At 39.7% G+C, this 22721-nt stretch overlaps 1 protein-coding gene across 4 annotated transcripts in view; it reads right to left on the reverse strand.

The window, feature by feature from the left end:
• TTC7A (tetratricopeptide repeat domain 7A) overlaps positions 1–22721 on the reverse strand; it is a 210366-nt gene that overhangs the window by 86261 nt on the left and 101384 nt on the right. For all 4 annotated transcript variants that reach the window (XR_012632911.1, XM_074897068.1, XM_074897066.1 and 1 more), the window contains one exon: positions 2282–2398. Coding sequence is in view for 3 of the 4 variants with exons in the window: in XM_074897068.1 (XP_074753169.1) it covers positions 2282–2398 (117 nt within the window). In the remaining variant the exon portion in view is untranslated. The remainder of the gene's footprint in view (positions 1–2281; positions 2399–22721) is intronic.

Raw genomic sequence — 22721 nt, forward strand, 5'->3', positions numbered from 1 at the left:
AACTGGGAGAACAGACTGAAATCCCAGCCTGAAAACCAAGTTTTGCATTGTGCAAAACAACCACTCCAAACAATTTTATTCTTAGTCATTATCCTGGAGAAGGGCTGAAAATGAACTACTCCTTCCAAGCTGCAGTACAAGGCCTTCAGCCAAGAAAGCTTATCCATGCACCACAGAAAGAAAGGCCAGTAGCCAGATGATTTGCCTCCTGCATACAGCACTGGAAAGGCTGACAGTGGGACATGCTGCCACTCCTCTTCCCATGCTTTTAAAAGGTAGTTGAGACAGTGGATAAAATGGTGACAAAAATTGATAAAGGAAACACTTGAATGTGAGAGACTGCAGAGACACCAGTTTATCAGAGAGAAGACAAGGGGGATTTGAGCATAGCAAAGGAATAGCTGCCTGGGGAGAAAATACTGGGCCCTGAAAGACTCCTTTAATCTAGCAGAGTCATAGTGAAGTTGCAAAGCTGGGAAATTTAGGCCAAACAAATGCAACCAAATGTAACTATAGCACAATGTAATTGTGTAGACAATTAGTTGCTGATCGAACTAGTAGAGTACTGGGTTCAAAAGCTCTCAACCTCATATAAATACAGGCTTCTCTTCCAAGAGGCCCTAAAAAATGTTCATGTCCAAGTCTCACTGATAAGAATTCCCCTTAAATTCCTTTGCAAGCCCAACCCAGAATATTTTACATATTTGTTAGCTGATACTGCTGCAATTTGCTTAATATAAGGGGTTTCCTGGGTCACTGAATCCAGTCTAAAACTGCAGGTACCAAGTTCATTCTTGTTACCTTTCAAGCAGTGCTTCCCAATAGAAAAGGCTTTATGAAGTATTTTTTGAGAAAGCCAAAAAGTCCCCCGGGAATAGCAGTGAAATACACATTAGAGTTCCTAACAGCAAAAGCAAAGCAAAGCAATTTGTTTTGTTTAGGCTTCTATGGCTAAAGCTTATCAAAAGCCTCTAAAACTATCACATCTTGGGTATTTAAGTGTAAAAGCCAAAGCACAGCTTGGGATCTGAATGCACACCAAATGGCTGAACTATTTATTTGTCTGTTTTCCAGTGTACTTTCTTCAGACTCAGGCTTGTAGCCCCCCCTTGCAAAAGTAAATCTTAGTCATAATTGTTCAGTGTGGATTCGATCAGCTTCATGAGGACTACTCATGGGTATAAAGATTCATGTGAGAGGTACATGATTGAATCCTTAGCTAAAGAGACTAAGTCCTAAGGAAATCAATTATTTCAGCCTATAAGAGACCATTATCTCTGCTGCTATGTAAATATCTTGATTTTTGTGTTTGGTCTGCTGCTCATTAGCTAAACCAACAGGGAATTACTAATAATTCCTCAAGGACAACTTGTATATAGAAATGCATCATTCTGTACATATACTTCTAGTGTTTATAAAGCTTATGTAAATGCATACAGAAATTGGGGAGCAATGCAAGCTTCATCAGTCTGCTGTTGTGACTGTTGCCATCAAGCATGCTGTCCTTCTCATCAAACACAAACTCTATCGACATTATAGGTGAGAAGTAAGTACAGTCTTAGGATAGCATTCTCAAGACAGCTGTACAGTGGTATCATGACTAGGACAATATCCAAAGGGTGTGGGAAGGAAGAAAACCCCACCTGGTGACTTTCACACTTTCTAAACTTTTCCTTTCAGAGGGGAAGCAGATGAGAGAGGGAACAAACAGGGAAGCCAGCACTGTTTAAATGCAGATTTACTGGGACATGGGAAGGGAGAAGGATGTTAACATTCTTCACTCCCTTCCTTGCCTAGTTAGCACCACATGCAACTGGCATGCAACCACAGCATATGACAGTCTTGGCTGTGTGGCTTTCCTTGGTTTACTCGGATCAGGACTGTGTCACCCCCACACATTCCTGGGTGGTGCCAACTACTGCAGACTGTGAACAATAGCTGATGGATGCTCAGCGCTACTGGGAAAAAAAAAGAAATCTGCCCTCCATTCTGGACATCTGAATATGGATAGTGATGTTTAGACATTCAGTTCAGAAACTCTTGGTTCCAACTGCTTCTTCAGTCTTAAAATCTTGAGGTTTTATTGTTTGGGTTTTTTTCAAATCATGGCTACTAAAATCTTGCTTTTTTAAAAAAATCACAGCTAGAAATATTACTTACGTTTCTTTTTAAACAGCACTGTTTACTGCCCTTTTTGCAAAATACGTATCTAGACAATTAAAGAAGATAACTGCATCTCCATTATGAAATCTGAACTCGTTAGACAGTAGAGAAAGCCTACCTGTGCTGTAAAACATTATATACCATCTGCCACACCTGCAACATATGTCTGCATGTCACCAGAGCCTCTTCCGGTCCTTTATGTACCCATTCCAGTTTTACTTTGGTGAAGAGTAAGCTGCAAGATAAAAAAGAATAACTTCTGTTTTATTGGCATCTCATAAATGTGGAGAGTCAGTATCACTCTAGCAAGATCCTGGCAGCCAGCATTTTTACTTGCTTTGTATGTGCAGCAATAGAAGAAAACACCATAGCAAAAAACATTTCATTTGGCTCAACTTTGATTCCTCACAAGGAGATGAGAGAATTAACAATATTCCTCAGCTGTAGTCAAACTTGCATCACAAAGCTGGCAGGACAGTGTTAAAAGCAATGCATTGCAAAGATAACAAGGTGAAACATACAGCGAACCTCATTTTAGTTTGGACAGCATTAAAAACAGAATAAAAAGGAATTGCCAGACTGTTTTCTTAGTCTGGCATCTTCTTATAGCACTGGTTTATATAATAAATTTCAGACAATAACACCAACACACTTCATATACACAGACAATTATGTAATGCCTCACAGGAAGGAAATGCTTTTTCTTAACCTCAGCTGGCAATCATCTCATGCCCCTAGGCAAGACAGCTGATAGCCCTTGTACATTCTTGTTCTAGGTAGTGTAATTGCTGCTACTGTCCTTATACCTAGAAAACTAGTACTTGCACAGACCACTGGAATTCAGCAGAATTAGGTCAAGCAGAGGTTAGAAGACAAATTCAGCAATGACACAACCTACCAGTTGCTGCTAGCATGGCTGTTAACACCACTCTTCACAACACCCTTTTTTAATTGCCAAGATGATTGAATTTATTTTTTAATAATGTAAGTTTACTTCTTTGCTTTAAATGTTTTCATAAAGCCCAAGATCTACACATTTTGAATTAGCTCGATATGGCTAGCAATTAATCTACTGGATGCACATGTATGTACATACATGCATACAACATTAATAGCTGAACATTAAAAATCCTAAAACCAGTTTTGTGGATGTGACCTGCAGGCTCCTGGGGAATCCAAACAACTTCAGAATGAGGCAACAGCTGCACAGATGTTACAGAAGACTTTGCAGCTGTATAAGAGATCCTTCACTTGCAATAAATAGAAGCCTGCAGCCAAGACTCCATGGTGCCTATCTACAGTAATGTGCTCAAATGGCAGTCCCATTCTGCACTAACAAACTTTTTTTTTTTTTTTGGGGGGGGGGGGGGGGGGGGAACAGGACACGACATAAAAAACACCCAAACATCATCAAAATGTAGCCCAACTGTATCAACTGCTATAGGCAAGTCTGCTCATGGCTGCTGTTACAGTTTGACCTCACAGGACAAGCCTTCAACTAAATTCCCCAGGTATAAACAGTAAGATCAAGATTCATAATCAAGGGAATTTATCCTTTAGTATTTTACATCCCTACTCTAGGTCTACCTTTGATTTTCCTGTTAATGATCTGAGCTAAACAAATACTAATAACACATCCCCTGCTCTTAGAGATGCTGACCCCCTCACTGAAAGGAAGCGTCCTTATTAGGATTCAAGTAGTTATTTTGAGGCTAGATCCATAGACTGATCAAAAATTTTGCTGGGACAAAGAATATAACAGTGGACGCACTCTTAATAAAAATGGGACTGAATTCAAAGGAGTGGTTAGCAATGGAATCTGGCCAGTGATGCATACTGCTCCATATGCCTTAGTTAACTGGGCTCATAAAAACAGAGCTTGTTTTAATACAACAGAATACAGAATCTATCACTTAGGAGCAAGGAATATATATCACACTAGAAAGATGGGAGGTTATACCCTGGAGTGCAAAAGCATTATAACAGATACCTTCATGAACGTGAAGTTCCTGAACAACAATGCATTTAAGAGGTCAAGCAACCCTTAGCATCCATATATGGAAGCACAATCAAGTAGGAGCTGGAAGATGTGGTTATTCCTGTTCAAAGCATCAGCAAGACACTTATTGCAATCCTGTTTCTAGTTCTTGCTCTTTAACTCCAAAAGAAGACTAAAAACGGGATGAGGTTCACAAAGAGGTTATGCAAGTGATCTGAAAGCTAGAAAAATGTATTTCACCAGAGGCTTAAGAAGCAATTGGTTTAACTGAGAAGAAGGAAAGAAATTATTTTGCCCCAGCCTGCAAGCATCTACATGGAAAAGTATCTAATTGTGAGTCTTTGATCTCAAAGAAAAGGTATCAGAAAAAATCTAAGCATTTGCTGGAAGCTGAAACTAGTCAAATGGAGATTTAAAAGTAAATGCAGACACATAACTATCAAAGAAAATAATCTTTGCAGCAACTATCTTGTGTGCGCAGTAATTTCTGTAGTCTTTAAAGCCTTTTCAGGACAACAGGGTAACATCTGGAAAGGAATGGTAATGCACAAGCAGAAGCTGTGGGTTTGATGTACAGGCTTGTGAGCAAGCTTTGGACTGTGCTGTGCAGAGGGGTGAGACTGCATCATCCCCTTCCTTGTGGCAACGGCTCTATTACAAGTATTCTACTAGTCCAAGAAACAACCACACTGAACAATCTATGCTATTTTAAGCATACAAAATATTTTTTAAACCACTACAAACTTTTAAAATGAAAGACCTTCTAAGGCACTGTATGACCCTCCTTGCAGAAGGAGAGTGGTGGTCAAGAAGCCTAAGGCCTAGAGAACAGTCGTATTTACATCCCTGGGTAAATCCATGCTTTTGAACACTGTAAGATACCACTCTTAATATTAGTGAAATAGAAGAATATAGGAAAGAAGTATTCTTTAACAGTCAAACTACTATACAGGAGGGTTAAATTAAGGGTTCCTTCTCTCTTTCACATTAGTAGGGATACGGATGGCTTACTTATCAGCAGGCAAGTAAAACTGCCACATAGTATATTTAAACATCGCAGTTAAACATTCAAAAGACAAACACATCAAATTCTTCCCCCCATTACTCTGTGTTTATTGCTTACAGTGAGTATATGTCTACTTCTTTGGATGAAGATGCAATGTTCTCTCTCAGGAGAGAGAACTAGTGAAACATAGGAAAAAAGCAAATCTTACAAAAATATAATGGAATCTCAGCACAGTATTATCAGTCATAAGGCACACAAGGTTTAAAAAAAAAATAATCATGCAACTTTAGCAACTGTCTCTACAGTACAACACTACCAGATCTCAGGGATACCACGCACTGTTAGCTGTGGAATACTGCTACTCATGTTACTGTGTAATAATATAATACAATGAACCAAATCAAAAGGCAAATAGAAAGAATATAAGTGGCAAAAGGAATCAAACCATACTGACAGCAGTAGTAAACAATGCAATTAAACATGATCATTAAAAGGTGGAAACACAATCAGTTAATTATGCTGTATGTATATATGCTGTTCGTATTTCTCAGCTTCTAGTAAGTTTTGTCACAGCAAAAACATAAATAAAAATATAAGGAAAACATTGAAGTAGGTAACAGTATCACCCATCTCAAGCTTATAATTTTATTACTGAGATAGCACTCTTGCTACAAATAAATCTAATGGGTATCAGTGTCTTTGCACAACTCTCGGGCATAAATAAAAAATACATATACATAGATCTCACCTTATTATATTTTCTTAATATCAATTTACTGTACTTTTATATGATGCTCGTAATATTAATCAGAGCAGACTCTTTAAGAGATTCAACATATAAAAAAAGCCCTGAGACTATCAATACAGTCAGTAGTAATTGTGTTAGCCTCTGAAAATGAGAGCAGAGTGATTTGGGCTAAAGCAAACATATACATTGCTACTGTGTAGGCATAGAAAAAGAGAGCAAAAAAATCCACAAAACATTATTGTAATGGGTATAATTTCAGGAACTGTATCAATGGAAAGTAACCAGTGCTTACTCTTGATACTAGACTCTAAGCTCCCTCTCAGAAGAGGTTTTCTTTTATCACACGTGTGGACAGTATGCAAAGGCTTCTATTCCCTGATGTAATGTCAGGTTACTGCCACAAGCAAACATACATATCTATCACAGTAACAAACTCAGGCAAATTAAAATCTGTATACAGTTGACTTTGCTGACATATGAAGCCCTGAAAATTCAAAATTATGTTTCCCAAGTATCAAAATTTCAGCAGCATGACATAGACATCACTATAATATGCCACACATTGACAAAAACTAGGGGCTGGAATACTGGAAGACCTATGAAAATTTTCAGCAGCAAGCAAGCTACCTTGGTTGATTTCAGGAGGTATTCAACATTTGTCTTTATAACGATTGATTACAGCTGCTGATACTCACCATGTTTCAAGGCCTGGCCAAATTCACCTACATAGCCTTCCTGAGAGTCTTCTAATCTTACATGGCTAAATGCTCAGCCTTTAAGTTCTTTAATATTACCCATGAAGAAAAGAGGCAGTTCCTTCCTACAACTGACAATCTAATTACTGAGGTTTAATATTTAATACTTACTATCAGGCAGGTTCACATGTGCATATGGTATACTATAAATGCTTATGAGCACATCTGTGGAAGAAGTTGTAAGTTGCTATGTTTAGTAATAATCTATTGACTACTTTATGGATGCTCTAGGACTACATAAAGATTTATTAATCAGTTAATTATTGGGACTTTTAAAAGCTGCTTTAAAATGGAGTTTTTACTGTCAAATGCAGCCCGTTAACTACACATTTATACAGCATCACAATGGGATCTCTGTGCCCTATCATCTGACAAGCAATAAATAATGCTAGTATTATTACAAACAATAACACATTCCACTAATTTCAAGGTTGAGAGACTAAGTTAGGAATAATGAGTATTATGTTGTTGTTTATCTATATGTTTTGCCATTCACTGGCTGCTTATAACCCCTCCAGTTTTTCAGCAGCTGCTCAAAGTTCTACGCGTCTTTGAGCTTTACCAGATCTGAGCCACCATTCCCCAAAGTTTTTCATTATTTACCCAGATTTGCTTACCTACACACACAGCTGCTAGGTTATTTTGGATTTTGAATACAAAAGGCAACAAAACAAAACACTGAAACCAGCAGCAATACGTCCCAATTCACAGAGGCAATTGTGTACATTAGCATGAAGATACTGAACTTTTGCAACTAGTATTTGTACTATGTTTCTTTCTTTGTTAAATGAGAGGATGCATGTGCACCTTTGTTTGTGTGTGTGTTTACAGACATTTGCCTGGAGAGAGAAACCAGAATCCTAGTCACAGCTCCGAGGACAAAAAATGCACTTTATCCAATGCCTGACTGATGGGGTGTTGGAGCAGCATGCAAGTCCCACTGGACAGCAGAGGCCAGCTCACCCTCCTACTTCTTTGAAACCCAGATAAATACTCCACACCAGCTCCAATGAAAAGCAGGGGAACTCCATGACCTGGATGGGCAGATGGCCCAAGGATGCTCTCTGAGGAACTGGGAGGCACGAATTCAAACCCCAATGCTTTGATCACTGAACTCTTTAATTAATTTCTTCCCCTTTAAGGTAATGGCTGCAAAAGGAGGATACAGGTGGATACAGGACATAGACTGATCTAACAGAGCTGGAAAGAGGATGGAGGAGACAAGAATAATGATCAGAGTTTTGGAACGCTTTTGATACACGGAGATGGTAAGTAGACCTGGAAAAGAGGCTGAGAGAAGAGATGACAGATTTATAACATCATAGCATGCAGAAGATCAGAAAATCAGAGTAGTCTGTGTTATTTCAATGAAAGAAGGAATATCCAATAAAGTAATCAAGCAGTGGATTTAAAATGAGCAAATGAAGTGCTTTTTCATCCAACACAGAAGTTCAAAACCTATTGCTACAGGATGTTCTGGAGCAGACACATAAATAGGTTCAAAAAGGGATAAGATAAATTCATGGATGACATGCCCATCAAGGGCATTAAACACAACCTATTGCAACCTCTGGCTCCGAAGGCCTCTGAATCACTCAGCTGACAGAAGCAGGGAGGACATATGAGGGGTAGGACCACCTTCCTGCCATGTTTCCACCTGCTTTTCCCTGTCTATTCACCAGAAGCCCTGCTGAAGCTGTTAGTTTGATCAAGAATGGCCACTCTTACACTTTGATACAGCAGAAATCATTGCAGTCCACATTCTTTTTATAACCCAGATTGTCTGGTCTTGTTTTATCTGCCAGCATGAGAAGATGGTGTATCTGGAACTGTAGTATCTTCACAGCAAATTAGCTGCTCAGTTTATCAGTTGCTGCATTTAGCTTCAGTGGTGAGTCACCTATACAAGCCAATTAGTTAATGTACACTCTTTTTCATTAACCTTCCTAGAGCACCTGCTTAAGCCCGAGTCACATTTATCAATAAGAAAAAAGTTTGCAAAACTGGAAAACTGCTTTTAATCTACCGCATTTTTGTTGATAAAATCAACATCAAAGTCACCATCTTCTCAAATAACTCTGTGCTTCTTTCAGTCTCCTGACATTTAAGGGCACATTCTCTAGTTAAATTAATGCCAGCAACGCTTACTGCAACCTCTTTTTATAACTTCATGCTGTGCTATGTTATCTATCACTTTCCCTACAAAAATAAATTGATCATATACTTTTACAGACATACAATCCTTTTTTTTTTTTTTTTTTTTTTATGACTCCCTGCCCATTTACCCTCCAGTATGAACAAAACATAAAACCAAGAAGCCTAGTAGCATATCCAAAGAACTGTTGACTTCATTTTCCCAGCCCAGGAAAACTAGCAGACTCAGAGCTGACATCTCCTTTAGAAGAATGTCCTGCTCAGAGCCGTCTTGCATGACAAAAGCAATTCAGCTAATGTTGCTATGTGAACTATGGCTGCAACACCAAAGCACAAGGTGAGAACAGCTTCCAGAGAGACAGATTCTAGGCTATTTAGAAGTTTACATGATGAAGACAGTTTGCTAGGCCTAGCCTCATGACACAAAGGCACATAGAAGGTTCTTGCTCACAGAGTAGGAGGGAAACAGAAAGAGGTGGTAAGATTGCAGCCGAACCTGTCAGAGACTGCACAGCAAAACCAAAGGAGCGGCCACTGGCACAGCTCAAGATCTGGGTGGTCTTTTTTTGGACTGCCTCCTCCTGCAAGCTGCAGCTTGTGCCTGATGGCAGAAGGGCCTCCTGTCAGTCAGGTGAAGGTCCTGCCGATGAACTACGTTGCGTATCTTTGTATAGACCCAAATGTCACTTCCCAAGACAAACATGTCTGCGGCCAGTCCAGCAACCGCATGCCCCTATTTCAGCATTCAGGTCCATCAGATTCACTTGTGATACAGAGGGCAAATACGAGTCAATGTTGATGTGGCCCATTCAGAAACTGCCACTTACATTTGAAGGAGGTCTTGTAAAAAACCGCTTTATCTGCCAGACCCAGGCAGGTTGTCACTCAAAGAAAAAACAGCAGTTAACTAACAGTCTGTTGAAGAAAAAGCATGCTGATTTACTGGGGAAAGAAATAAAAAACCCACTGAAAGTCCTCCTCGTCTTCACCCTTCTTCAGAATCAAGCCATATCTAGTCATACCCAAGAAAAAAAGACACACAAAAAAAGGGTGATCAGAATTATTGTCTCCTTTCCTTTTAGTTAGATCATTAATTTTGAATCCCAGACTTGTGGTATTTTGCTTTTTGTTAAGAATGTAGGAATCAAGCAAATTGTTAGCAGAGCTAATAAATCCCTTCTCTCACCCTGTTATGTAGGATCCTTTGGGTGATACAGCTGAAAAAGAGTGAAAAGATTTTGTGCCATCACAAATCATACATATTTCAGGCCATAGCTTACCTGAATAAAGAAAAAAATAATTTTTCACAATTTTTACAGCAAAACCTGGGATAAAAGTTTCTGGTTTAGCTATGCAGAGTGTTTACATCAACTTTTTATATGTAATTCCCTCTGTATGGACAGTGTATTAGACCTTCCCGTGCAACACTTGAGAAGATGTTAAACTGAAGTTTGGTTTGCAAGCGTCCCCCCAAATTGTTTTGTGAATTGTTTTTTTCTCAGACAGGCTCCAGTTACACAGAGTATTCCCCACTGCACTGGACGAGCACATTTGAAAACCAGGGCCAAGTCTCAAGCATCCAAGACTAGGAGCTTAGAGGTCTACCTGCTGTTAAATTTCAACCATGAATTTAGTAGGATTTCAATGCATAGTTTCTCCAGCATTTAAATTCAGGGGACTCTCTGGTGCAGTATTTCATTTGTGGGTGGAAATGGACACCTAAGTGTCAAGGTGCAGAAGTCAGTGCAATCTCAGAGGTGTACTGGAAACTGTGGTCCACTGCATTTCACCTGTGGTGGCAGTGTGGTCAATACCCTATAGCTTGGGCTGGAGACATGGGAGAGCCATGCTCCATTTCTTGCTCTCACATCGCTTCTTGGCCACTCTTGGTCAAGTCACTTTTAGCTCCTTGTGTTTCAATTCTTCTAACTGCAGAGCAGATAACAGGGATGACATTTGCAAAGCATTTAGAGAACTAGGTTTTTCATCATCACCTTCCCCATATCCTTTATATTTAATCTCTTAATACTGGTGCTCTCAACTTCAGTCTTATTTCTGGACAGGAAGGAAAGCAGGTTGCGTTCCTCTAACTGACATCACTTTCAAAAATATTTTTCTCATCTGTTGGGCCCAATTCTTCAGAATTTCATCAGATGTACCCCCAGGTAAATCCAGCCAGATCTGATTAAATAGGAATTAATCTGGAAGGGCAGATCTGAGAACTATCATGCTGTCACAACCACTGGAATAACTCCTGATTTACAGAAACGGAAAAGGAAACCAGGCCCAGTGTCTCTAATTGCTGTGCTGAGATCCTGCCAGACAAGAAAAGAGCATTAACAGGCCTAAGCTGAAGTACCAAATATGCTGCCAATACTTCCTATCCCCAAAGACTGCAGAACTGGATGCTTCACTTACACTTCTAAACTGTTTTATTTTTCAGAAAAGCTTCTAGGACACGCAGTTTAGGCAGCTTTTAGAGGAAAGGATACCAGGACTCTTGCTAATAAAGTAACATTCAACATCAACCTCCAAGTCACCTCAATCTGCAACCAAGAACACACCTTCTATCTGGAAAGGTATGTCAGAATCCTGATTCATGTATTTAAAATAGAGTGAAATACCTCCTAAGTAACCTAGTGTTAAGGTAATAAAAAGCGATATTATGGTTGTCCAAATTATGCAACAAAATATAGTAAAGCAGGATCCCCCAGTTGCATTAATAACAGATTTCTACCCAGCTTGACACATATATGAAATCTTGTGTATTACTGATACTTGGAGTCAACAATCTGAAACTGCATCACACCCCTATGGTATTAATAAATCAGAACCACACAAAAATTTTCTTTGCTATAAAAACAATAGGCTTAGTGTAAAATAAGCTTTTCTTTTTTGAAATGCATGCTGCAGTGTTGTTAAACTGACCCCACTCCATCATTTTAATTTGGGGCCATATAATTTACGCCACTTTGGCACTACTCCAGCAAAGCACTTATAGAGGTCTTCATCCTTAAGCATAAGAGTAGCCCTGCTGAAGTCAACAAGAAGTCAATTATTCCTCTCCTTAAAGCTAAGCGTGTGCCTAAGAACCTTGGTAGATCCAGCTCTTCATGAGGAGAAGGATTATGAGAGTCTCTCCTAACTGCTTAACTTTGCAGAGGACAAAGTGTAAATGTGAGTAATGCATTTACACATTTACATTGAGACTACCCATATTTAGTGCTCTCTGTCTGCATGTCTCAGCGGAGGTGAAAAAGATGAAAATCCATCTGCCAAATACCACTGAATTTCACTAGAGGATAGTGGTTCTGGGGCACATGTGGGCATGTTTCAACCTATGTTCTGGCTAAGACAACCCACCATATACCTATGACTGTTCAGAGGCAGTGCTTTTTATAAGATGAGCTTGTTCAGTAAGATATGGAGGGGCAGGTTTCTATGCCAGCCTGAAAAAAAAATGGGGAAAGACATGCTTAAAAGGTTAAAAAAGTGACAGAAGTGAAGACAGACAAAAGCTCCTTCATTTCAGAAAAAAACCCCACATAACCTAGAACAAACCTGTGTAAGTAGAAAGAAAATTGCTGGCTTCAAGAAAGAAAATCCTAGAGAAAGAAATGGTTATTGTGCTACCAGCAGGAATCATATTTGTCTAAGTCTGCAAAGCAAAACCATGATGTAATTGCAGTCCATGTTAGCACCAGCACAGTAACAGCAGCAGGAAGACACAGGAACGCGACCTTTAACACAGAGGCAGCAACCAGCCTACAGACCCTGGTCTACTTCAACAGACAGATGTGCTGAAGATCATGCTGCTGTAGTTTCAATCCTTCGCTGGCATGATTAAGTCAATCTAACAAAACCTGTCCTTACCATTTGGCTCAACACAGCCCACTGACTTATAAAGATTAGACAAAATTGTATTCATGGTAGTGCTGGGTTGCTTTTTCGCCACAGACACTGTTTTTGGAGATGCACTAAATTTCCTTATAAAGTTCCTTTAGAGTTTCTCTTCATCCTGTACAAAGGTAATTGCAGGGTCAGGACTTGTGGCCCTTAATACCCATCAGGTTTGAGACCATGCAGACCGGCTTTGGTAACCATGGCACTTTTTGTCACTTTGTTACCCTACCACACAGTACAAGTTCCCCACTGATCTCAGGCCAGTTGGTTGAACTGGTATCATGAAAGCTCTCCTTAACCATTACTCTGAGACAAAAATCAGGATATAACAGAAACAGCTCTGTTTGTTTCCAGTCATATTGAAGGGTGTCACCATGATTTAAATACACACTGGAAGCACAGTCCAACTGACTGTATTTTTTAATAAATTCAGTTTCTTTTATATATGTAGAGACACTTCTCAGAGTTAAGATATGTGTGCAGCCACTTAAGCATTTCAGCTTAAACTAAACATTCTTGGCACAAATATAATTAAACATAAAACAATTCTTTAGATTTTATTCCGAAAAATTTCCCAACTATACACAGCAACCCAAGGATACTGCCTCCTTACAGAACCCAGCTCCACAGCTTGCATCTTTGACTACTACTTCAGCACAAGGTTTTCCTAGCAGAGAGCTGTGCCCAGGTTCAGCTGAACACTAATACAATTCAGGATCTTGCAGGCTGTGTTTTAAATGTGAAGCTTTATTTCTTAGCCTTGCTGGAAGTCATAACTCCACTGTTGCACATATGACTCCAGCAGGCACACCTTACACTGTACAAATAAGCTGTATCAGTGCTCATGAATAACAAAGCGAAATCAGCAGTCTCTCAACCTGTCAGAAATACCCAACCAATTTCAATTAGAATTGCCCACAAAAACTAAAAGCCTTACGAGAAAGGTGAGAAATACATGCATGGCTGAAAAAACAAAGAGAGAATTCATGGCAGACTGAGCCTAAAATCAGATTAATGGATTATTTTCCTGCAATATCTATTATAACCCCAATGTGACAGATCTTCCAGATGTGCTGAGAAAAGATGACACAATGTTATAGATCTCAAGCATTGCATGTGTGATTAAAGAAAATCCTTTGGGAAAACAGGCATAGTTATGAGATTTTAAATGTTTAAAAATAGCAGTATTTAGCCTTCTTTCAATAACAGCCTGAAAACACACCTCAGTATAAAACTGCAAATACAACTGAAATGCTTAATAGAATAAAACAGGCTTGACTACTGAAAACCAGGTCTCATTTATACAGTACAGTGCAGGTGGTAGGATTAGTGTTTTTTGGACTTACTTTTGGGTTCTTCACCCACAGAATACTGGAAGGCTTTTTTTTGAAGAAACAGTACAGCACTTAGCAACCACTGACCTTCACATATTTTTAATGCCACAGTGCTTTATAAAACTGAAATCTGTTCCAAAATTTAGAGCTAATAGCTGCAATGAAAGAGGTAAAAAAACCCTAAACTTTCAGGACCAGACAGTCAGCTGAAGGGAGTCAGCTCTGTTCAACTGAAATGAATGGATTTTTGTCTTTTTAAACTAGCTAGGGATCTGGCAGTCAAGCTTCAAAGTCAGAAAAGCTCAGGCAGGCTGTCTTCAACTCCTTAAAAATGAGCCCACATCAGATAAACAAAGAAATGAAGTGCAGGGTCAGTGCAGCTTGATTAGCCTGTACCAACTGACTTCCTACTTCATCCCTCTAAATAAACCATTCATTTGCAGAGTTCTAGCCTGCAAATTAAAAAAATTAAAAAAATAAAATTAAAAATTAGTTGCTTGAAACATTCCCAGTGACTCAGAGAGAAAAAAACCAAACCAAACCAAAAAACACCCCTCTTCAGTTCTTCCATCAGGCTCCTGTGACTGAAAAAAAGAAATGACCAGAAGCTATGATGAACAGCAAGCCCCTGCCTTTCATAGGGAAAAGCTTTATACTTTCCCCTCTCCTTTGTGGAAAGAAACTCCGTGTGGAAATGCCAAGCTCTGCGAGGCTGCCAGTTGTGCGGAGCAGCCCTGCAGCAGAGCTGCAAGGTGCCCGAGGTCAAACTCCGCATCTCGACACCTCAGCCAAGAAGGGGGACAGAAAGAGGCTCGGCTGAACTCCTTCACACCCAGCTCCTGCTGACAGAACACAATGAAATCCCTGTGTTTATTCTGTTCCACATATCCTGTTAATTCAGTACGGAGCCCTCTGCAGAGTAAGAGATCAGAGCACACTAGCATAAATCAGAAGTGTGTATTTATAATCTCTGCCTTCTGATAAGTTAGCAGCATGTACCAGTTTTTCCTTGAAATAAGTCTGAAGGGGAGGAACAGATGTCAACCTGAAAGTGTAAGAGCATAACAATCCTGTCTTTTACCATTAGGCATAAAAACCACTTTGACTTTATGTATGCCTCTACTTTCCCTCTTAAAAGGCCATCATGCAAGCCAGCTGTAATTCAGAGCACACAATCTAATTTCTATTTCCTTTCCTTTCTAAACCAATATATCCCGCACACAAGTATAGTGTTCCTCTCCATTCCCACCACAATGAAGGCACTCTATTTGCACGATTATGTCCACACTTTTCCTGAAGTATCTTGCTGAAAGGATATCCAAAGTCACTGTGCAAAACTCCTTACTCCAAGGCAACTGAAAGCGCTCAGGCCCTCTGCTGACCTGATTGGTACTTTTGCCTCCAGAAGGCTTAACAGAGCCTGTCATTATGTATGGGATATATCCTACCATAATTAATTCCCTCAGGGAATGACATCCAGAGGAAGCAAACACACAGCATGCACCTGAAATCTGACATTTTGAGTCAGATTCCCAACACCAAGATGTATTAATGGAAGATCCCACATTTTTCTTTTCCTCGACATTACATACATGGCAAAACCAAATCCTGTCATAAAGAGACAGATTTAAGAACTGTTGAAACATATAGATTAAAAATAAATAAATAAATCAGTGTTCTTTGTTCTTGAACAGATTTGATTTAATTCATTAGAAATCCAGAAAGTGTTTATAATGATCATGTGCCATTTAATGTAAGATGAAGTAATAGCTTCCTTCAGCCTTAGTGGTAAAGACACAGAGCTGTAATCCTTTTTCAAATAATTACCCTGTTCATCAGGCTTCAGCACAAGATGACTCCAGGCAGAAGAGAAATGGAGAGACTGGATATGAAAACTTGGTATATACACATACCAAGCTGAATGGTGATGAGAGCACTTTGAAGGCGTTTGTCAAGTCACAGGCCTGAATTAGGCTAAAATTAGAACTGCAAGGGAAGGGCAAGAGCACACAAAAGTATCAAGTCCATCTACCATATAAAAGGGTCTTTGGAGGAAAAAAAAGTAGGGAGGCTGAGTAGGGATGCTGACTGGGTGAGGCAGCTCCTCAAAGCTACAGCAGTGAATTAATACTTTCACACACATAACCTGTGGTTTTGACTCAACCACAAGCTGCTCCGTGTGGCTACCCAGTGAAAATCAGCTTGTAGAGAAGGGAAAGTTAGTGGCTGACATAAAGAGCTGGCACAGCTTACCATTACCCCGCCTCAGGAGGCGGGTACGAATATTTCACTTGTGCAATTCCAGAATAGTGCAACTATATCCTTACTCAGGATAATCATAGTGTTTGCTACCCAGTGCTCAAGGAAATCCTGCATCAGCTTGCAGAAATAATTCTCTCCAACAGAAATGGCAACATAAAATCCAACATGCTGACTAAACAGTACTGCAAATTACATCCATGAGGTCAATTCCTGTACAGAGTATTCAGGACTGCGGTCAATAAGCTTCTTGGACATCTTTTTCCTGGAGGCCCTAGAGAAGTTAGTAAAAGCATGGACACATGAACTGCAGTGCACTTTTAGCATGAATGAGACAGAGAATGAATTAATTTGGAGAAATATCAGCTCTGCTGGAAGCTGACAGATTCCTTAATGCATCAGATTTGTGACTGCTTATGGCATGACTATTTTCCCTGTGTGTTTTTCTTCCACTTTGTTCCTTATTTATAATGTGGTTCAACAGTAGCTACATTTGGCAGATTTTATATATTGGATATATTTGGCCTTTCCATTAAATTTTCCCCAATCCCCTTCTCATCCCACTCTATGCCAAGATTGCAGATCTATCTGTCAGGTCTCTCCAGCTATAAATTTATTTTTCAGGTACTATCTGCCTTTCAGTCAGCCTTAATGCAGAATTTTTAGTGTGATTCCAGTTACCCAAACAGTTTCATATCTCTACTGAAAACTGTAAATAACAATGTAATGTGCTTGGTTCACTCAAATCTGGTGAAGTCTGCTTCACTAAACCCTCCAGAGCCATGTATTCCAGACTGCCATCTCTTCTGAGCAGTCTACTGTTTCCAATGGTTACAAATTCTGATATTTATATTCAGGATTACAACCAATGGACAACTGAAGGCTCAAGTACAAAAATATCACTTTTGTAAAGCCACTGCATCACAACAACCGTGGCACATAAATTCCCAAGTCCATAAAAACTATCATCTAGACACTGAAGTTGTAGAACACATCATCTACTTGGTTTGCTCCGTAGTACAGTTCTGTAGGAGTTAACCCAGCAGAGACTATCCTCGGAAATGGATTAAACCACTGAAACATTTCACCTCTTGTGTAAGCTGTGTGTTCTCTCTTGTTAAACCAGCTAATCGCATTGACGAGGTAGCTTGGCGTGGCTTGGTACAGCTCTGCAGCATGCAAACTGCTCCATCCTGACTTAAGATACTGTGCTTCACTGTGGGCAGCATCTGCAGCAGCAGATAGGAGCAGCTCTGTTCAGATATACCAGCCCTATCCGCCTAAACTGTGTACCTGTGAGGCTCCTTGTGTAACCAAGAGAACATAGCAGGGCACTGCTCTCATCCCTCCCTCTCCTCTCCCATGGGCTGCACCTCGGAACACACCCATGTGACAGATTTTTCTTTTGCTGCCGTAAATAAGAGTTAGGCTGCAACTTACCTTGTCAAATAAGTCAATTCCATGGTTTATGAGTGCTACTCAGGAAGCAGGCCTAAACTACAAGAGTGAAAGAAATAGTATGACTGCTCTGAGTTGTGTCTCCGCTTGGGCCCTCAGCCAATTTTTCTTAAGTTTTACAGCACAGACCCGTCCCCAAAGCACCTATGACTACTTCTTACGAGCATGGTGGACTGGTAGAAGGAGGAAGGGACAACCTTAGCAGCAGCAATTACAGCTGCATCTCAGGCCCCTGTATCCACAGAACTGAGCTATGCTGGCTGCTGTATTACAATCTATTTTGAAGGCTAGTACCATCCTGAAGGGAACTGTGAGCTACAGTTCTGGGAATTTTGTTCTAGAGAATCCAAGGGATGAACCTGTCCAACCCACAAGCATTAGTCTGTGGACCACAAATCATGAGCACAGTTATGCAGGAGACACCATGAAGAAACTGCTACTCTTAAAGCTACTATACAACAACACAAAGTTAAATGTTCTTGGGAAAACACCACAAAGCGACATGATGTAGAATGAAGCCTGAAACTTACTGCCTACATTAACTGATCCTATTATTAATTTATTAAAATGGAGAGAAAGGCAAAACTTGAGTTTTTAATTAATAATCCTAATCAGAATTGTGCAGCAAAGATGGAAAACCCAGCTAGTTCGACTAATTTTAGAACGTTTCTATTATGGAATTTAGTGCTGTAGCTGATTTACCAGAAGTAAGAAAATCTTTCCAACCGTCAAATGAAAGAGATAGATTCAGTTATATCTGGCCAGCTTTTCCTAACATGTTGAACTAAATTGCTTTTATTTGGGTCTTTTTTACATTTGTCCCCTTAAGATTCATCCTTTTTAATACCTGTCCCATCCCTTGTTAGGCTCATTAATTTATTTTAAATTAAATGTAAAACCCAAGTTTTAATTAACTGAAGATATTAAGGAGCCTAACACATTTTTACATGAACACAGGTGTTAGCTCATGATATGGTTAAACTTCAGCTCTGGTCTCTACATTCTTCCTTTCTACAACCATCTCACCAACTTCAACTGGCAGATTATTCTTCCTAGATTCCTGGCCTCATCTGATACATGCTATTATTATTCCCTGTTAAACAGCTGTTCTACTCTTCCCCAATCACAGCTGCATTTCACTGGTGTATAAAGTGATTACAAAATGTTCTGATGCATCACAGCGCTGCTGGGAAGTTCAAACAGAGTATCACTGCAAGGAATCTGGGTCTCAAATGGTTTACTACAGTTATACACCATCTAGGGAACGTGCTTTTTGCTTCCTGTCTGCTGGTGGACAAACAGCATCTTACTATGCAGAAGAGGTGAATTACTAGATTTCCTGATCTGCAGGAACAGCCCCATAAAACCACATAAAAGCGTCAGATGGATTTTCTACCTTTCCACAAGTCCAAAGAAGAGATTTTGGCTTTCACTCTGTTTTCCCTTCTATCTTCCACACCTTCATTTCCTTGCCTGGTGCTCTAAATACTTTGCCACCAAATGGGTAGAGAATTAGCAGGAGCAAGAAGCTGTTGCTTGAAAGAGGAAACACATGGAATGGGAGAATCCACTCCAGTGCAGTTTTATTGGAGGATCGTAATGTGAATTTATATCTCATCCATTTGAAGAGATTTAGAAAAGGCAATTATTCACAGACAATAGAAGAGAGGGTCAGGGATCCCTTTAAAAAATAGTGCTTTTTTAGCTTATGAAGCTGGGATAAGGAAACTCATACGTAGACTGTCCAAATGCAGTCACAGCTTTGGTGAAACAGAGCCAGGGCTCAGTACTGTGTTTTCAGCTTGCTTCAGCAAATGCCTTGCTTCCTTTAAAAATGTCTTCCTGCTCCTCATAAAACATAGGTTTGGCAAAAGAAAAGCTCTCCACTGAAGTTTTATGAGACCTTTTTATTAATGGAATAATAATTCTTTCTGCCCTTATTTAACCAGGCTGCCACTTTCAGGTTAGGATTTCTGTGAAAACTTAAAAGAGGTGCAGTTCCCTGGTTTTCAAGGGATGTTGATTTCTGCGGGCCATGCTGAGACCCCAGCCTTCTACCGCACCTCTAGCGCGTGCAGATTGGGTTAAGATGTGCTGATTACCACCTCCAGCATCCCTCATTACCTTCCTTACTCATTCTGCTATCACTTGTTACACATGCAAACAAGCATACAAGACAAAGAAACAAGCAGTATGTATTTATATACCCTTCGCTTAAAATGCCACAAACTGTCCCTTTCCAGGTAGTATGCAACTTCCTACAGATTTGCATCCTCTGCCCCTGTCCCTCACTGCAATCTGTCTCTGTTTCTCCCTGCCAGCCCTTCTGCCAGAGCCACCACCCTCGTGGGCAGTGCTGCTGCCATGTCCCGCCATGTGTGATCGCTGGCCCGCTGGCAGTGCCAGCCCCGGCACAGCATGGCTCAGCTCAGCTCTGCCTGCCCTCTCCAGCCTCCACTCAGCCAGATGCTTTTAGGAAACTTGCAGAAACTTAATTATCTCCGGGACTTCTAACACTGTCAAAACTTAAATTGGCCAAGATTTTCAGAAGTGCTCAAGGTATAAAAAGCCCAACTACACAATCCCCATTTCTTTAGGAAAACATGTTAAAAGAGCAGGAATATAGTTAGAACTTTTCCATTTGAAGGCAAAAGGAGCAAGTTCCTCCATAGGTTTCAAGCATAAAAACCTCAACCCCACACCAAAAACAAACAAATGAAGATTTCTAAATATCTTTGAAAATACAGTAGTAGCTACTAAAATAGCATTGCACACAAACCTGATAAATAAGCATATTTCAGGGGCTGGATCAGAGATTGATGTCCTGCTCATTGGAAATATTCCTTTGCTAGCTAGAAACTTTGTTTTGTTACTATAGTTACTCTCACTACAAGTGGCCCTGACTAAGGCATGAGGTATTTGTTATATAAAACCTCGATGCAACTGCAGCCTTAAACTTCAGAAAGTACCAGCTCTGTGCTCAGTCCCGCTTGCATATTCTATTCCAAGCTCAAACTCAGAATGCTTTCATGCCAATTAGGGCATACTCTTGAGCAACAGTTTAATGGCACTATTTAAGTGCTGAAAACATAATCAGCATTGTTCACAATACACACTAAAACCATGAAGGAATTTAGATGGACTGTGCACTAAGCAAGACAAGCAGTGACTTCTTCCCCAGACAATTTAGTTGTTAGCAGTGGCTGTCATGTACAAGAAAAACCGGCAAATGAGTTTAATAAAATTTGCTGAGAGGCCACTGAATTTGATGGTGAAAATGCTTTTAGCCAGTTAAAAGAGCACCACATAGAAAACACGTATCTTGCAGCACTGTGATTTTTTGTTGTGTTACATTTTTATCTGCTTAGTTTGATAAAGTTTATCATCAGTAAGAAAAAAAAAATCCTCTATTCCTTGTCCTTTAATGTATTCTGGTTTCACAGGGTTTTTTTGTTGTGTGTGGGTTTTTTTTGTTTGTTTTTGTTTTTTTTTTTTTTTTTTTTTCTTCTGGGGGATATTTTCAGCCAGACAAACTGCTATTATGCATAATCTTGGAAAAGTGGCTTATGAGATCCCCAGTGAAAACAGGGAGATGACAGGACCTCACTTTTTAAGGTAGTCATCTGATGCTGATACTCCAGTACTACATGCCAGTCAGATTCAGGCCATCTATACCATTCTCAGCTGTATTTTTTTCCCCTACTTGGGCAGGGTAAAACAGTGTGGCTTTCCTTCTTTTCAGCTTGAAGTCTAGACACTAAGCTTTTTCTTAAAAGGCCAATAGTACAAAGAGAACCTGCTCACAAGCAAGGATAAGCACTTACAAGTGCTGAGGATAGAAAATATATCTGTTTGTACACTTGTTTTTCAGCACTAAGCATTGCTCAGGTTGGGGCCAAGCCAATGCCTAGGGATTTTTCTACAACAGCGCTGATACAGGGTTATTTAGTTAACTTTTGAAATGGCAGATGTAGCCATTTATGATACACAGTTTAAGCTTTAAGCAATTTGAATGCTACAGAAGACTGAAAGGGTATCTTTCCCTTTCCTTTCCCTTCCTCCCTTGGTGCTGACACATTGTACTATTCTTAGTATGCAGAAATCAGTAGTGTTAATTTCGGAGTTCACACATCAGAGGAAGCATTTAGAATTTATTCATTCATTTGTGAGAACCTGTATATGGCTTTGTCCTTAATGATAGAGCAACACATTTTTTTTTTAGCTGTGACATTATTTGCAACCAGTCTTACAGCTTATTAAAGCCTCATAAGCACTGAAGAGCAAATCTGCCCTACTCTGTAAGAAACATGATTTCCTTAAGGTACTGTTTGGATACAGAATTGCTTCATTGGTTCTTTCCTGTAATAACAGTGCTTGCAGTGTTAAAACCATGATTTTTGTCTCTCCCACATCTTGCAACAAATCCCAGCCTAATGGCTTAGTCTATGTAGGCAAATAATGAGTACCTGCTGGAATACATAATTTGCGAGTGCTGCTTCTAGCTTTTCATGGCACTGCAACTTTACACTGTGCTGTTGCTTATACCGTTATAGAGAAAAAATAAATTATTGTTCAGCTAAGATACTGCTTACATTCAGAAGTCCCAGAATCAGGGTACATATTGCTATACCTTGTAAAATAGACACTGCTCTGCCATGTGCAGGGGCCAGTTAGATGAGATCAGAAGTGGATACTGCTATATCTAAAATATAGTTTTTTGCATTAGAAGTTTGCAGGAGATCTAGAGGGAGAAATAAGCACAGTCTAAATTAATACCTGATGCACATCTGATTTAAAAAAACCCCACCATATTGCAAGGATTAGGTACGTTCTGAGCCAGTAAGGCATCTGGAGAAGTTATTTCATTCTTTTAAGACCAGTTTGACCTCTAGAACATCAAAAATCTGTACCAGAATTCTTTACATGCTTTCCAATGTTACTT

The sequence above is a fragment of the Athene noctua genome, chromosome 1 (assembly GCF_965140245.1).
Source record: "Athene noctua chromosome 1, bAthNoc1.hap1.1, whole genome shotgun sequence".
In the NCBI taxonomy this organism is placed as follows: domain Eukaryota; kingdom Metazoa; phylum Chordata; class Aves; order Strigiformes; family Strigidae; genus Athene; species Athene noctua.